Source organism: Bidens hawaiensis, unplaced genomic scaffold, assembly GCF_021521415.1.
Source record: "Bidens hawaiensis isolate Kalapana, Puna unplaced genomic scaffold, B.hawaiensis_p1.1 tig00018012_1, whole genome shotgun sequence".
NCBI classification, from domain to species: Eukaryota; Viridiplantae; Streptophyta; class Magnoliopsida; order Asterales; family Asteraceae; genus Bidens; species Bidens hawaiensis.
The window spans coordinates 316,719-335,713 of NW_027492717.1; the positions used below are offsets into that span (position 1 = coordinate 316,719).

The 18,995-nt window shown below is 37.6% G+C and overlaps 1 protein-coding gene across 1 annotated transcript; it reads left to right on the forward strand.

The window, feature by feature from the left end:
- The first annotated feature begins 311 nt into the window (after positions 1-311).
- Positions 312-6,605, forward strand: LOC143555170 (F-box protein At1g52495-like). Its single transcript, XM_077044777.1, has 2 exons — positions 312-1,276; positions 6,441-6,605. Exons 1-2 carry the CDS (start codon positions 313-315, stop codon positions 6,590-6,592), a joined length of 1,116 nt encoding a protein of 371 aa, XP_076900892.1. The 5' UTR covers position 312; the 3' UTR covers positions 6,593-6,605.
- Positions 6,606-18,995: the final 12,390 nt, after the last annotated feature.

Below are 18,995 nucleotides of genomic sequence, written 5' to 3' on the forward strand. Positions count from 1 at the left end.
CAAAGAGAAGTTTGCCGTTGAACCACTTTACCATCACCTGTGAAGGGCAGCAAAACCCTAGTTCTTGAGTTTCACCCGTTCGCTGTAGGGAAAACAAAAAGAAAACAGTGAAATTCCAAATATGCCCATGACACTGTAGCCAGCACTTCTCATTTAATAGATAGTATAATGGGTTAAGATGATTTTACTTTCTGAATCGGAAGATATTATTTTATTATAACCAACTTTTGAGAACTAGTTTTTCGCGGGAAGCAAATCTCTTTATCCCCTCACCTGTTCCGAAAACCCTAGCAATTCATAACCAAAATCAAAATGCCAGAAGACATACCTTTTGATATACAAATCGAAGTCATCAACCTGCTTCCTTTAAAATCACTGATTCAGTTCCGATCCGTTTCAAAACCATGGAAGTCTGTGATCGAATCATCTGATTTCATCGCTGATTACACCGTCCGCTGCCGTGATCAACCTCATCATCTGCTTATAAGGTACCGCAATATGTCATTCACAGATGTATACGTTTCGATTGCAGATAATGATTCTTTCCCCCCTAAACAAGGTTTCCCCTACTGTTCCCACTTCGTCAACCAACTTGAGGATTCAACCGTTGTCGGTACTTCTTATGGATTGGTTTGCGTGTCCGGTTATTATGGAGGTCCATGTAAATGTTGTTTAAGGGAGATGATTGTTCTTTGGAATCCGTCGATAAGAAAATCAGTTGGTATTGCCGTTCCGAATGGTTTAATTGTTTCGTCTAATTTTGGTTTTGGGGTTTGTCCTGGGACTAGTGACCCTAAAATTGTTAAAACTAATAAAAATGTAACTTGGCAGGTTGAGGTTTTTAATTTAAGCTCAGGGGTTTGGAGAATTTCACCTTGTAATCCGTCGGATAAACTGGTTGCATTCAAATCACCTCAATCTCACGTAGATAGGTTTATTTACTGGTTGGGTGTTACCAGTGGTGATACTGGTATTATTATTATTTCATTTGATTTCTTAAGTGAAGAATTTGGAGAAATACACCTCCCGGTTACGTTAGCATTCCAAGATCCGGAGGAGTTGTATTTATTTAAGCGAATTGATTCTCTTGTGGTTCTTAATGAGACCATAGTGGACGAGAAATATGAAGTGTGGATGATGGAGAATGGTATTTCAAAATCGTTTATAAAAATTTTCACTGTTAACATGCCAAATGAATTATATACGTCAAGTGTTCCACTGGAGTTTAGGAGGAATGGTGAAATTATGATGGCCATAGATGACACTGATGATGTTAGTTTCAGAACATTAATAACAAAGAATAATCAAGGAATAATGCCCTACTGGCGGTGCACGCATATAATGTATATATGTGTGAACTCTCGGGTGGGCAAAAGTAAAATTGCACTAATTTTGACGTTATTTTACTAATCTCGTGAAAATAACGTTAAAAGTGGGGGAAGGTTAATCAGGCATCATGTGGTGACGTTGATAGCCGAAAGACAAGGGCACATGCACCAATCAGCCGGTGTCCCGATGATTGAGTGCTATGTGCCTTATGTCCAAGGCTTGATGCAAAACTACTATCGAGCCGGGGGTCTCATCGGAAGCAGCCTCTCTATCCCTATGGGGTAGAGGTAAGGTTGTCTACATTTTACCCTCCTCAGACCCTACCATAGCATTGCTATTGGTGGGATATACTGAGTACGATAAATAATCAAGGAATGACGAAGGCTATTGATTGAATTGATAATATAAAATTGCATACATCAAGGAAACAAAGAGCTCTCTTAAATAGAGAACTTTACAACGGATAAATGCATAATACTAGGGCTAAGCATAAGACCAGGACTCTAACTGACTTGACCGAGTTCTTAGCAATTATTCAAACTTAAACAAACTTAACAATAAACAAATAAATAAATTAGCCTTCATGCATGCAGCTCACGTGAGGATGAATCACTTTTCATTACCCTCCCTTGATTCATGCTCCATTACTCCAAGCCAGTAACGATAATGAACAAACTTTTCTCTAGAGAGGGCCTTTGTTAGAACATCTGCAAGCTGCTCATTGGTGTTACAATAAACTAACTTCACTTGTTCTTGAGATACCATTTCTCGAATGAAATGATGCTTGAGTTTAATATGCTATGAACGACTATGCAGTATAGGATTCTTGCTCAAGTTAATAGTGGAATGATTGTCACAATACATCAAAGTAGCAGCTTTTTGATCAAACCCGAGATCAGTGAGTACCATTCTTAACCAGACTGCTTGGCAAGTAGCTGCAGTTGAGGCAATATATTCTGCTTCTGTACTAGAGAGAGCAACCGTTGCTTGCTTCTTAGAACTCCATGTCACTGCACCACTACCAAGGGAGAAAATATTGGCTGAAACACTTTTCCTGTCATCTTGACAGCTAGCCCAATCACTGTCAGTGAAGCCAATCAACTCAACCTTTGTACCTTTAGCATACCAGAGACCAAAAGAAGTAGTACCTGCCACATATCTTAGAATCCTTCTTGCAGCTCCAAAGTGAATCTTGGATGGTGACTGCATAAACCGAGCTACCATACTCACAGAATAGGCAAGATCATGGCTAGTGTGAGTTAAGTATATCAGACCTCCTATAAGGCTTCTGTAGGTTACAGAATTTGCTTTATCAGCTTGATCTTCTATCATCAACTTCTCACAAGCATTCATTGGAGTATCTTCAGGAGTGCAATTCATCATACCAAATTTTTTTAACAAACTTTTAGCATATTTATCTTGGCATAAGAACAGACCATGTATGGTTTGTTTTACCTCCAAGCCCAAAAAGAACTTCAGTAGCCCCATATCTGTCATTTCAAACATTTGATTCATACCATTCTTGAATTCTGCAATAAGCTTGGAACAAGGACCAGTGCAGATTATGTCATCCACATACAAGCACACATACATAATTTTCTGATTATCACCTGTCTTAACATATAAAGTTGGTTCACTTTCACTTCTCATGTACCCATTATTGATAAAGTGGCTATCAATTCTGGAGTACCAGGCTCTTGGAGCTTGCTTAAGCCCATACAAAGCCTTGTGTAACTTGTATACATAATCTTCTTTTCCTGTGACAACATACCCTTGAGGCTGCTCAACATATATTTCTTCTGTTAAGTTCCCATTCAAAAAAGCATATTTAACATCTAATTGATGTACCAACCATCCCATATGAGCTGCCACACTTAAAACAACTCTTATAGTTTCAAAACGAGCTACTGGAGCAAATGTCTCTTGATAATCAATACCATGTTGTTGAGAATAACCTTTAGCCACAAGTCTTGTTTTGTGCTTAAGGATATTCCCATATGGGCCAACTTTGGTTTTAAATAGCCACTTTAAACCCACTAGATTCTTACCGTGAGACAGTTTCACCAATTCCCATGTCATGTTTCTTTCAATTGCATCTAACTCAGTTGCCATTGCTTCCTTCCATTCTTTCTTGTCAACAGCTTCATCATAGGTTGTTGGGTCTGTGACATTTAGAGCAAACTAGTAGTTATAGAAGTCGGTATCAACATCTATCTTTCTAGCATCAGCAATAACATCTTGAATATGTCGAGTTTTAGGCTGAAGTGGTGGAGTGCTAGTGTGACTTTGGTTGGTGGAAGCAACAATAGGGATATCATGTGAGTGTGTTTGAGCTGGAGTTTGTTGACTATTTTGGCTTTGTAAGTCATTTTTTGTATAGGTGAGGAGTATGTAGGGCTGTTAGGTTGGTTATTGGTTTCAGACTCATTTAAAGGAGGAATGGGGAATGGATCAATATAGGCTTGAGGATGCTGAGTTGGATTGGTACTCCATTGCCACTTCTCATTTTCAATGAATGCGACATCCCTTATGGTTAGAAACTTCTTTGTAAGAAGGTTGTAGAGACGGTATCCTTTGCTTTGAGATGAATAGCCTATGAACACACATTTCTCTGCCTTATCATCTAACTTTCTTCTGAATTGAGTTGGAATAAGAACATGCCACACATCCAAACACCCTTAAGTGATGGACAAATGGCTTTTTATTGTACCATGCCTCATAGGGTGTTTGGTTTCTTACGGATTTGGTAGTTGCAATGTTTATAAGATAGATTGATGTAGCCACTGCTTCAGCCCAAAAATAGTTGGGCACGGACATCTGCTTCAACATACTCCTGGCCATTCCCATTACTGTCCTGTTCTTCCTCTCTACAACCCCATTATGCTCAAGGGTATAAGGAACCGTAAGCTCTCTTTTAATACCATGATCTTCACAAAACTTATTGAATTCAGAAGAGGTGAACTCACCCCCTCTATCAGATCTAAGAACCTTTATTGTTCCTTCACATTCTTTTTCAACCATGAGCTTAAAGCTTTTAAACTTAGCAAAAACTTCTGACTTGTTAGCAACAAAATATACCCAACACATTCTTGTATAGTCATCAATAAAGAGCAAGTAATAGAAACTACCTCCTAGACTGGGAACTTGCATGAAACCACATACATCAGCATGGATCAGCTCAAGTTTCTTGGTTGCCCTCCATGACTTGTAAGGAAATGATTCCCTAGCCTTTTTACCAACAACACAACCTTGACACTTCTCAGCATGTTGTATAGGTGGTAGACCAAACACCATTCGTTTATCATGCAACAACTTTAAACTTTGAAAGTGATAATGTCCATACCTCTTGTGCCATAGTATACACACACCATCAATTGCACAATCAGGGTTGATATTGTTATTACTTGAACTTGACTTAGATGCATCCAAGAGGAACATGTTGTTAGTTTGAACTGGAACAACCATTAGAACTTGACATGTGGTTTTACTCTTGATGACACATTGATCATCATCAAATAGTAGTGAATACCCCTTTTTCATCAACTGGCCCACACTTAACAAATTATAACCCAACAATGGTGCATAATACACATCATCTAGTAGTCTAGAGTTACCATTTGGAGTGATAATTTTAATAGTTCCCTTTCCTTGAACTATTAGTTCTTTCTTGTCTCCCAGTCTGACCACCATTTTGAATGACTCATCTAGATGAGTGAATCCTTTCTTGCATCATGTCATATGATTGGAAGCACCAGAGTCTAAAAACCACAAGTGGGTAGTATCACCCGTGTCTGTGGCATTAGTCATTAAAGAATAATGATCTTTAGTGATTGCCATAAACAACTTTTCCTCATCTTCACCTTCTTCATTTTCCTTGGCAACGTTTGCTGTTGGTTCATTATTGTACCAGCAATCACTCTTGACATGACCATAGTTATTGCAATGAGTATAATGAGGGATTTTGGATTTCTCGTGAGGCTTGTCTTGGCTTCTTCCTCGGCCTCTCCCTCTAAATGAGAGACGACCTCTACCTCTGAATGAACTGGTTCTTATTGGGTCATACATAGCCTGTAAGGCTTGTTCATCACCACCTTTTTGTTTCTCGGGGGTTCGGCTATTAATTCTTTCCTCTTGGGATTGGAGGCACCAATGAGCGCTTAACTGGAGTGAGACTTGACAGATCATAGGCAACTTCAATGGAGGGTACCACAAAGTCGAACTTGGGTGTAAGGCTCCTAAGGATTTTCTCTACTACTGTTTGATCAGCAATAGTTTCCCCATAAGCTCTCTTTTGACTTACTAGAGCCATAACACGTCCAAAGTATTCTCCTATAGGCTCACCATCTTTCATGGAGAGATTTTCAAAATCTCTCCTAAGGCCTTGTAGTTTAATTGCCTTGACTTGTGAGTCACCTTCATACTCCATCTTTAACACTTCCCACGTTTCTTTGGCCGTGGAGGCTGCTGCAATTCTTGAAAATAGCTGATCATGTATGCCCTGCTGAATTATGGTCATAGCATGAGCATCCCGTTTTTGGGAGTTTTTGAGTTTGTTTTGATCTTTCTCTGATACGTCAACACCGTCTTGAACTAGGTCCCAAAGATCACGTGATCGGAGGATGGTCTTCATACGAATACTCCAATACTCATACCCTTTGCCTTTGAATACAGGAATCGGCGTGGAGGCAGTTGGAAGAGTGCTGGTTTGCTTGGCCATAGGGTAGATAGGATAATTAGGGTTTAATATGTATGAAGAGTTGGATCGAAGGCTGTGCTCTAATACCAAATCTGTTAGTATCAGAACATTAATAACAAAGAATAATCAAGGAATGATGAAGGCTATTGATTGAATTGATAATATAAAATTGCATACATCAAGGAAACAAAGAACTCTCTTAAATAGAGAACTTTACAACGGATAAATGCATAATACTAGGGCTAAGCATAAGACCAGGACTCTAACTGACTTGACCGAGTTCTTAGCAATTATTCAAACTTAAACAAACTTAACGATAAACAAATAAATAAATTAGCCTTCATGCATGCAGCTCACATGAGGATGAATCACTTTTCATTTGATGATTCAGATAAACTTGTAGTTTATGATTCAGATAAACTTGTAGTCTATGATCCCTTGTCGGAACACATCAATGAAATTTGGATTAATGGACGAAATAGTTCATTAAACGTTAGCTTGTACACAAAATCTTTAATCCTGCTTGATCAAAAAGATACATTATTTAACGAAGAGATGAGTATTTGAACAGGGAAGAAAGGTGTAGGAGATCAGAGAGCAGTTACTTGATATTTCAAACAAATACCATTTGTGGGTGCCTTTTTGCTTTTCAATAATACCGAAAACAATCTTTATTATAGCCAGATTTTATTTCTTTTATTGATGGCATGGCAGATTCCCCCCCCCCCCCCCCCCCCCATTTTTTTTACTCTTTATCTGATTTATCTCTTAATACATGCAGCATTTGCATTTTCGATCATTAGATAATAAGTTGTTGGAAATAGTGGATCGGTTCGGTTAATTTAACGCGACCGGCCGAGTTACGACCCGTGAGAGTTACACCTTGGGCAATGAACTAAAATCCGCTTAAATTGTTTAACCGGTAAATGACGAATCTAATTACGCGGAATTATTATTTATAATAGTTATAAATAATAAAGTTTATTTACTAATTAAATATACTGGTACGGGCTTTAAACAAGAGTTGGAACGAGTTGGACTTTGGACCCGGTTAGGATTTATTATTAATAAATAATAAGATTATGATATAATCTTAATATAATAATAACCTAAATAGGTTGACTTGGTGATTACTCCAACTTTAGTGGAGATATAAATAATCACGTAAAGATAATATGTTGAGAGAACTCTTCTGCCGCAAGAAAAAAGGCCTGCCACAACCAAAGTGCAGCCGCACCTCGATCGTTACCGACTTTCGCTACAGCAAAACACCCGCTGCTGCCGTACGCCACCCGGCTATTGCCGCTGCTGTCCGTACGCCACCCGGCTGCTGTCGTTGCTGTCCGTAAGCCACTGTCAGCGCTGCTTTCGCGTACCGCCGTCGCCGCTCGCTCGTTCGGTTCGTCACCTAGCATCGTTCGTTGAACCTCGGTGTCTCAACCGGTTATTCATTAACCGAGGTATTATTTATCTCATCGGTAGTTAAATAATATATTGTTTAATATTATCCGTGCTCGTATGTTTTGTAACCGGATCCTGTCGGGTTCAGTTTCGGTGCTGATTATTCGTTTATATTCCGCTGCGTATTTATTAATAATAAGATTTAATTATTATTTGTCATGTTTATTAAACCGGTTTTAATAAATAAAATTTTGACTGATCACCACTGAAACCCAACAGTGGTATCAGAGCCTTGGTTATAATGTACGAGTCGGTACCGGTCTGTTAACCGGAATTAGAACACAAACTTTAACTGGTTTTAAAGTTTCTGGTCTAATTAATTTTAGGGCAACTTTATATTTTGGTCAAAATTTTATTTTGTTTTATTCGACCAAAAGCTTGCCCGAATTTTGGTTGTTTGTTATGTAATATGTAAATCTGGCCCGACCGTGTTTGTGGTTGTTTGTGATGTTTTGGTTTTGGTTTTTTGGTTTTTGGCCATACGGATGGTTCAAATTTGTAATAGTTAGGGTTTTTCCTTTATTATATTTATTTTTGTAATATTGTATTTCATTTATAAATATTGTAATAAATGAAGACCCAAAGACAAAAACCATGAAAACTAAACGGGAATCACGAAGTCAGTGGGAGTTGCTCAAGACGACGATTGGATGCACTCAAGTCCATCCTTGTGGTTGTTTGTGTGTTATGACCCTGTGACCCGTTCGATCTTGCTAATAGGCTCTAGCAAGATCGAGCAATTATTGGCCATATAGATTTACATATTTATTTATTGCTTTTGTGGTTGCTTATTTCTATAATTGTTATATAATAACCAACCTTATACCAATACATATATTTTAAAAGGAGTTTTAAAATATTAAAAACAATTATAATAAAACAAGTTCTAAAAGGGGTTTTACAACTTGTCAAATTTTGTCTTTAAAACGAAGTTTGATTTAAAACAAATTATAACCAATCATATTTTGCAAAATTAAACTAAATTTAATTTTTCAAAACTAATAACTTAATAGGTAACTATTAACTTAAAGTTGATTATTTATATCGCGACAAACTTAGTTTTAATAGGTTATATAAAACTAAGTGTCCTAAGAGATGAAAGGGTTCATCAAATTGTCCCGATTAATACAGTAAAACTGAAATTTTACTCTATTCGGTAATATTTAAAATTAATCCCAATTTTAAAATCAATAGTCTATGCCATCCTACTATAAGCAACACTTGAGGCATACTGCGAAACTTCAAGTGTTTGGAGCTACAACACCGCACTTGATTTCTAGCCTATCCCTTCAAGGTGAAAGGGTTTCGTTGACACGTCCGGCCCTTTCACAAGTGACTATACTAGGACGACTATTACTTTACTCTCCTGTTACGTGCTACATCTGTCTGGAGACTAAGGTGGGCATAGATGAGGCTAAACGTAACTACCTAGGCAAGTGTTGTCTTAATAGGCCTCATAAACGAGAGTTGTGCTCTATTCACAATTGGCAATAGTTGTCTGTCTGCCTAATCACTTACTAATGTTGTGTGCTACAGCTGCCATTAGTAACTGGAAGCCAGATTCTCAAGTACTTAGTTACTAATGTTATTGGGCCATTGATAATAGGACTAAAACATCAAAAATACTAATTAAAATTTACTTTGCTTATTTAAACAGATGCCAACTTATAATAATTCCTCATTCACCCTCAAGGCTATCCTTGAGAAAGAAAAGTTGAATGGCACAAACTTTCTTGAGTGGCACCGCAACTTGGGACTTGTTCTCAAGATTGCAAATTAGCACTATGTTCTCGATGGACCTGTTCCAACCGAGCCTAAAAACAATATTGCTGCTGCCAAAGAGGTTCTTGACAAGCATATAAACGACTCTGCTGAAGTCGCTTGTATTATGCTAGCCACCATGTCTTGTGAGCTTGCTAAAGGCTTAGAAAATTTTGGTGCCTATGAGATGCTTGAGCAACTCAAGGGCATGTTCCAGAAACAAGCCCGTCAAGAACGCCACCATGAAGCAGCTTATCAGCTACAGAATGGAACAGGGATCATCTGTTAGTGTGCATGTCGTCAAAATGAAAGGGTACATTGAACAGTTGAGGAAACTTGATTATCCCCTGTCAGATGAAATGGCAGCGGGTTTCATCTTGAACTCCCTTCCCAGCTCTTATGACCAGTTCGTAATGAATTTCAACATGAACGGCTGGGTGAAGATAGTGCCTGAGCTTCATGGAATGCTCAAAACGGCTGAGATGAACATTCCTACTAAGACTAATCAAGTTATTGAATGAGCGAAAACGATGAGTAATAATATTATTTGTTATAAACTGTCAAAACTCAGTGCTAACATAACATGTTTTGTTTAATACATAATTCATAGCGCTGAAGATCATAAACAGTATATTTTTGTTTAACACATTACTACTCTAAAACTGAGTAGCCAAGAGAATATCATATTAAGAAGCCGTGATAATCAAATTAGCACATGTATCTTTTGTTTTAATTGTAACTAGGTAACAACACACATCGCGTTGCGGCGGTTCAGCGACGCAGAATTAGCTTATGATACAAAACCATATATAAAATGATGTCCGGATGATGCGGCCGCGAGTCGACGCGAATTCGTTTTGTATCGGGTTACGACATTGGAACTAAACCAAAAAATAAATTTGTCGACGCCCAAATACAACATATCAACATAATTCAAATACAAAACAAAGCTTGCGCGTCGCTACAGGGAACGGACGCGAATTCGGTTGGTGTTGGACTAAGTCACCAACACTAAACCAAAAAGATTAATTCGTTAACACCCAAATACAACAAGTTATATTTAAAAAAAACATGTGCGTTGCGACGGCAAAGCAATGCGAATTTGATCGGTATTGATGGTGTCGACAATCGACACTAAATGGTAAGCATAAATTAGTAAGCACGATATAGAAATTAAAACAAAAAAAGTAACAGAGAAAAGTCAAAAAGAAAAAGGCTCCGGAGACGATATAGCTATATCACTTATAATTTATAAACATCATGCAGTTTTGTTCGAATGAAAAAGCATAGAAGCCTAGTGAAAAATCCTCATGTATATGCGTTTCCACAACAGACATTATCACATTATGCAATAGCAAAGTCATTTACAAGTAGAATTTTGAAGAAAATGTTATATTTTTCATACATTGGTGCATTTGGAAAGCTTGTAAGCCTCAATTTAATGGCTTGGTGAGACCAGTGATAGTCTTTTTACTATTATTTCATTTGATTTGCCAAATGAAGAATTTGAAGATGCATACCTCCTGGATGCATGAATTTCCATGATCTAATAGAGTCTGAGTTATTTAAGTGAAGTGATTCTCTTGCGGTTCACAAAAGGTGTATAAAGAATGGGAAATATGAAGAGTGGATGATGGAGAATGGTGTTTCAATATCGTTTATGAAGCTTTTCACTGTAACGAGCCGAATGAATACAATACACACCAAGTGGAATGGGGGAGTTTAGGAAGAATGAAGTATGATGGTCGTAGAACGACTTGTAGCCTATCAAACCTTGTGGGGATCGACACACCAATGATCTTGGAAATAAAGTACGAACTAATACAATACTTGCGAGCTCATACACATAATCTTTTGATTGATTAGTAAAATATATTTTTTTCTTAATAGAAGTAGGATTTAGGACAATTTGTTTTTGAAATTTTATCCAATTATTTTCTCAACAAAAGTTTTATTTTTATTTTGTTTATTTGAAGTATCCTTTTATTTTGTTAAGGAAAAATATATCGTTTAACCTTTGTCCGGAATGATACCCATTGCCCCCTTTTGAAAATTTTGAAATAGGAACAATTGAACTGTTGTAGTGTCTAACCCATGACAAAATCAACTGGTATTCATATATTTATTAATCATTATCATAATTAAGCTTTCAACAATAATAATGACATTCACACTCTGTTGAACCCGAGCACCATCCCCAAGCGCCACTCCCGAACTTCTGGGTACACAGTTGGTGAGCCTTATGTCTAGTACAATTACCACCCGGTAATATCGCAAGTGATTCACATTCTGGTCTTTGTAGGCCGATCTTGCTCACACCACCTACATTATTAGTAAAATGTAATTTATTAGGCTACAACTTTTTTGTACCAAACATACATTATACATATATATTATATATACACGCACGCACACTTATAAACATACCTGGTCGTGCTGATGTCGTGGTAACTAGTAAAAGGGCAATAAGCATGCTAATAATAAGCTTCATCATTTTGTGCTTTCTTGCTTTATTTTCAGGATTAGTGTTAACAATGAATTGAAAAGTTTTGTTTACAAAGTTTTGCTTTTATAGGATGCTTCTGAGTTATGGCATCAAATAGTTATTGTGTGTGTTTAACATATTAAAGGCAATAAGTTACGATCGAATATATACTTAATGGTATGCTTTTAAGTTATAACCGTGATAGAATCAACCTCATACAAGAATTAACAACAATCACTCCATGATTATAGGAGTTTTGACCAAGTACAATAGGAAGCAAATAAATACATATTAGAGAATAATATATATACTCATTTATTGTATTTATTTATAAAATCAAAGAGTTGTTACGCATGTTTAACATATTAAAGGCAATATATACGATTAAATGTATATACTTAAACGGTATGCTTATGTGCCATTAAAAAATATATAGATATTTGTATGAAACTAGCGTTTTACCCGGCACAGTCGGTAAAACCCTAGTAATGGTAAAACCCAAGCGTTATCGGTCACAAGTGTGGAGACGGTAAGTCGACGCGAATTCGGTCGGTTTAAGTCACGTGTGTTATTGTACCGGAACTAAAGCCAAAATAAAAACAAAAAATGATAAAATTTGAGGTGGACCAAGTGGCGTCGGCCGGTAAAACTCGAGCGTTGTTAAAACTTACTTTAACTACTCAAATTCGGTTGGTTTCTGTCACGTTCGTTACGGACCGGAACTAAAACAAAAACCCTAGACAAAATCGGCATTAGGTCGGTTTTAGCTACGTTTGTTACGGTACTGGAACTAAAACAAAATTGACATCCGATTGGTCTTTCGTTACGTTTGTTACGGACTGAAACTAAAACAAACCAAAAAGGACAAATAAGGTGTTTGGATGATTTTCGTTACATTTGTTACGGATCAAACTAAAAACAAACTAAAAGGGACCAATAAGGTGCCGCAAAGTTGCTCAATCGGGACTTTGCGGCACCAAACTTTGTAATTATATATAAGAAAATTGGTTTTTATTGGTCCCAACTATTTCAATTTTGTCGGCGCTGGTCCCAACTTTCACATACGTTTCTTCCACCAGTCCGCGACTAACGGAGTATTAACTCCGTTATCTTTTTGCTGATGTGTCCATCCGAGTTGTCAAAAAAACGTTACGTGGCAACCATCTGAGTTGTCAATGACCGGAGAATCAGAAACCCCTACCGGACTCCATAACCTCCCACCCATCGCCGCCATCAAACTCAAACCCACCTCCCCACACCACCGTCCCACCGCCACCCCTACCACCACCGCCTAACGCCGCATCGGCCACCATCACGTTCACCATTTCCGGCCGCCGTCACACCGCATCGGCCACCCCACCATCTTCGGTCGGGTGGCCGGCCACCATCATCTTTGTGCATCACCACCATCATGGTTGCGGAGTTTTGAATCTTCTTGAGTCGTCTCCCCCATATTCGTTATTCATCTCAGTTCGTATCCAATCGCTTTGTCCCGTTTTTCCGGCGACCCACCCTTGTGTTCCAATTCAAGAACCTGATTCGTATATGATAAATTGGGGGGGTTTGACGCGTTGGTGGTGAAGAGTTCAGATCTTGGAGGATGGCTAGCGATGTTGATATGAAAATCCCCAATTGGGGGTTTGATGCGTTGGTGGGTTTGAGTTTGATAGCGGCGATGGGTGGGAGGTCAGAGTCCGGTAGGGGCTTCTGATTCTGCGGTCTTTGACAACTCAGATGGCTGCCACGGTGGCTGCCACGTAACGTTTTTTTGACCACTCAGATGGACACATCAGCAAAAACATAACGGAGTTAGTACTCCATTAGTCGCGGACTGGTGGAAGAAACGTATGTGAAAGTTGGGACCGTTGCCAGCCAAAATGAAAGTTGGGACCGGCGCCGACAAAAATGAAGTAGTTGGGACCAATAAAAACCAATTTTCCTTATATATATTACAATTATGGTAATCTATAATATATATAAACGAACACCCTAAAATCCTACGTGTCGCGATGTGGTCACTCCCCCTTTTTATGAAAGCCACCAGATTGCTTGATTTTTAAATGGAGACCCAAATTCATGGTATGGGTCTTACCAGAACCAGATAGCTCTTAAACGGGTTATAACATCTCATTAAATTAAAAATTAATTTTATCAATTATTTGATATGAAAATCCTATAAAATAGGGATATATTTAAAATTTTATATCCAATTTAAAAAGAAAAAGATATTATTTATAATTAATAAATAATTTGTAGTAAAAAACATAAGCGAGTCATGGGTCACAAAATCCAGATAGCTTTTAAACGGGTTATAACATATCATTTTTTTATGAAACCCTTTCATCATCAAACCCTAAGTATATTATTAACTTTTTCATAATAAAGAAAATTAAAATCCAAAAAGTAAATATTAAAAAACAAAAAATGTAAAACAACCATTCTTTCAAGCCATCAGATTGCTTTTTTTGTAAATGAAGGTTTTTCACGCATTTGACTCGAATTCACGGGTAAAGGTTTCACCAAACCCACATAGCTCTTAAACGGGTTATAATATCTCATTATATTAAAAATTAATCTCATCAAATATTTGATATGAAATCCTATAAAATGGAGATATACTAAAAATTAATATCCTATTTTATTTAAAAAAGATATTATTTATAATTAATAAACAATTTTATAATATAGAAAATAAATGGGTAATGTGTATCTCAAAACCCAGATAGCTTTTAAACCAGATTATAGCATATCATTTATTTGTGAAACCATTTAATCATCAAACCTCAAGTATATTAATTATTAACTTTCTTACAATAAATAAAATTAAAATCCAAATATACATATATAAATATTGAAAACTAATGATGTAAAACGATCATCGTAATACAGGGGATAAAATCTAATTATAGTATAGACTATAGAGTAAAATACATAACAATAAATAATTAAGTATATGTTTAATATATTAAACACAATATATTATAATTATGCCTCTAATATTAAATGGTTCGATTACCGAGTAATTTGAAAATATCTTGATTATTAAATATTTATATACAAATATAAGTGAAATTATGGCAATAGTGTGTGTACATATATATATTATTTTTGTAAACATATGTAAAATAAGATAAATGATAATATACTTATGTGTATATTATGTAAATCGAGATTAAATAAAAATTTATATATGTGTATAATTAGTTTTTTTTTATGAAACCGTATGATGTCACGGTTTCTAAAGCCGCGTCTTTGGAGAAAGCTAAAAAGTATTTGGATTACAACGAGTCGTCTGAAGGGCATCTTGAGTTTGAGTTGTTCTAGTAAACGGGCCCATTCGTTAATGAGAAACTATACAAGTTATTGTTTGAGTTTTGAGATATTTAATCTGGGCTATACGTTACTGTTTTAGATTAGTTGAAATTTCCGCATATTTGCATGGCCAATGTTTTGAGTTTATTGGTCTATCAGCTTGACCGATAATGCCAAAAGCTTAACTTGATCTGACCGGTTTGATCCTTCGTATTTGGACAACCGTTCTTTGTCTGTACTAATATGATACCAATGACCTAGTGGTCTAGTGGTATGGTGTTTGTGTTGGAACAAACAATCGATATTCACAGGTATTTTGGAAACAACATCCAAGACACCTTTTATTATATGAACGAGAGAAACATAAACTTCAGAATACAAAACTCAATAAACCTAACCATATTTATAGCATACTAATTCTAATCTGACTCAAACAATGAAACTAATTCAAAAAACAAAACGAACATTTAGATAAATATAAAATATTAAATGGATAGATGTGATCTCCTCCTTTTTCTTCCCATGAGATCTTCCAAGCCTCCCTGGTTTATCCAAAACGAATGATTTGATTTATCATTCACCTCCTAATCTTGATTCGTTCCTTTCAAATCTTTTATCCCGAGCAATCCACGCATTTCCTTAAATTTAATTCTCGGTAAAGCTTTAGTAAGAATGTCTGCTTTTTGTCTTTCACCACTAATGTGTTCCACCTTAATTTCCCCACGTTCAATACACTCTCGAATGAAGTGGAATCTTATATTTATGTGTTTACTTCTCCTGTGAAATATGGGAATTTTCATTAGATCAATAGCGGATCTATGATCAAGTTACCACCTTTTCTTCATTCCCGGTTAATTCACTTAGCAATCCTCTCAACCACATTGCTTGGCAGGCCGCAGTTGCGGCTGCCATAAACTCGGACTCACATGATGATAATGCAACGGTTTGCTGTTTATGCGAGAGCCATGAGATCAACATATCTCCATAGTAGAACGCCATCCCCGTAGTGCTTCGTCCATCCGTATTATCCATACCATAGCTACTTTCACAAAACCCAACTAAATTTCCCTCACCGCTACACCTGTATGTTAACCCGTACCCAATCGAGCTTTTTACATATCACAGTATATGCTTCAACACTTGCATATGGGATTGTTTTGGTTCCTGCATGAACCTACTAGCAACACCAACCGAGTAGCTTAAATCGGGTCTTGTATGTGTTAAGTATCTTAAGCTTCCAATAATTCTTCGGTATTCGGTTGCATTAAGTGGTTGCCCCTCATCATCTTTTGTTACTTGTAAACGGGTTTCCATAGGGTATTGATGATAATTGCTTTCATTCATTCCAATCTTCTCTAAAATCATTTTAGCATATGCCTCCTGCTTTAAAGTTATTTTATTCTTCCTTTGAGTTACCTCAATGCCTAGATAGTATGAGAGTACCCCAAGATCTTGCATTTCAAATTCATTCTTCATTTGCTCCTTAAATTTATTGATTTCGCCTTGACTCGACCCGGTTACAATCAGGTCATCGACGTAGACACCTACAATTATCACGTCGGTACCCGTAATTCGCTTGTAAACTACCGGTTCTCTCGGACATTGGACGAACTCTAAGTTCTTTAAAGTCTTGTCGAGCTTCTCGTTCCATGCCCGCGGTGCTTGTCGGAGGCCGTACAACGCCTTGTTCCGTTTATAAACCATGTCTTGTTTCCCGGGAACAACGAAACCATCTGGTTGCTTTACGTACACAACTTCCTTTAAGTCTCCATTTAGAAAAGCCGATTTGACGTCTAAATGATAAACGAGCCACCCGTTTCTCGCTAAGATTAGGCGTATTGTTTCTAATCTTGCTACCGGAGCGAATAATTCTTCAAAATCCACACCTTGTTCTTGCACGTACCCTTTCGCTACCAACCTTGCTTTGTACTTTGTTATAGACCGGCTAGCATCACGTGGTTTTAAACACCCATTTTAATCTAATCGCTTGGTGACCTTCTGGTAGGTAACATATTTCCCAAGTTTTATTTTGTTCGATCGAGACTAATTCAGCTCTCATTGCATCGCGCCATTCTTTAATATTTTTAGCTTCTTCAAAGTTGGCAGGTTCATCATCCAGAAGGCAACATTCCGCTTCGTTTAACATAACATAATCATCGAACCGCCTTGGAACAACCAATATTCGGGATGTTCTTCGAGGTTGACAGTCTTCTAATATCCCCTGCTGGGTCTCGCTTGACGAGCCAGCGAGGTCTGATTGATTTTCAACTTGAGACGGACTTATTTGTGGTCCTACTTCTGTAACAGTTTCAATTACAAACTCGACCCATTAAGGTCCGTGTTCGATTTGCATTGCATCGACGTGGCGAGACCAATCATACATTTTGTTCTCTTCAAATCTCACGTGTCTCTACTAACGTAGATGCGGTTTTGAGTCGGGTCATATAACCTGTACGCCTTTGTTCCCGGTTCAGTCCCGAGATAAACGACCTCCTTACTTCGGTCATCTAATTTATGCATATTAACAGAGGGTATCTTCATATGTGTTGAACACCCGAACACACGTAGGTGAGCTATATAAGGCTTTCGTCCCTTTAATACTTCATAGGGGGTTAGATCTTTCAATGCCTTCGTTGCTACCCGATTCAAGATATAAACCGAGTGTCTAACCGTCTCACCCCATAAGGTTTTGTGGGAGACCCATAGCTTTCATCATGCTCCTCGTAGCATTTAAGACCGTTCGGTTCCTTCTCTCCCGTTTTGTTGTGGCGAATACGGTGATGTGAATAGTCTCGTGATGCCTTCATGATCACAATATTCTGTGAATAATTTGTTGAGAAATTCGCCACCTGGATTGCTTTTTAAAGCTTTAACCTTTAACGAGTTCTCTAGCTTCACTTCCTGTTTAAATTTTTTGAAAACACCCAAAGTATCATTCTTATTTTTAATAGTATAAGCATCATTCTTATTCCTGACTGACCCGTCGGAGGGAAGATCATCTCTTCGACCGGCTGACATTTTGGTGTTTGGATGGATAGGAGGGAAACACGTGTGTGTAGATTTAACAGGGGTTTCTCCTTTGGTGGGCTTAGGGAGTAGTGGTTTCGCGGTCGGTCAAGCCGCATTAAAAGCTGCTTCAAGTAAGGTGGCAAAACATGAAAAGGCGTGTCTTGACAACCAACATGTATTTATTCCTTTTGCTTTTGACACTTTTGGTTTCCTCGCGCCTGAAGCTGTGGAGCCACTTACCCGTGTTCAGCGGGTCATGCATAGTAATGTTATGACTCCAAGATCAGCAAATATAGTTTTTAAAAGATTGGGTTTTGCGATTCAAAAAGGGGTAGCGGCGCAGCTTGTTGCCCGCTTGCCTTCTGTTTCGATGTAATCCAATAAACAATCGTATATTATAGAAGCAATAGTATAAACCCACATATATCTTGTATGATCGTCAACTAGTAACATAAAGTGTCGATTCCCTCCTAGTGTAGAAGGTGAGATCGGTCCACAAAGATCAGTGTGGATAAATTCAAAAGGCTTGGTTGCACGGTACATGGCATGCTTAGGAAATGGGTTCTACTTTGTTTAACTAACATGCATGCATTACAAAAATGCTCTCCATGCAATGCGTGAAGATCTCCATGTACCAAATTCTTTGTTCTCATATATGCTATAGATTCAAAATTCAAATGACCAAGTCTTGCATGTCATAGCCATGCTTGGTCATTTATAGAAGTACTTAGAAGACAAACTGGAACTCCAACCTTTATTGCGATTTTGTAGAGCCGGTTTGGGCTTCTTGGGACTTGCATTCGTAACCGCTCTCCTTCTTCATAAAGCCATAGATGTTCATTTGCTATCCACACTTTACATCCGTCTTCGGTTAGTTGACCGATACTTAAGATGTGCTCTTTAGATCGTGAATATAGTAAACCTCATTTATAACTCGCTGCT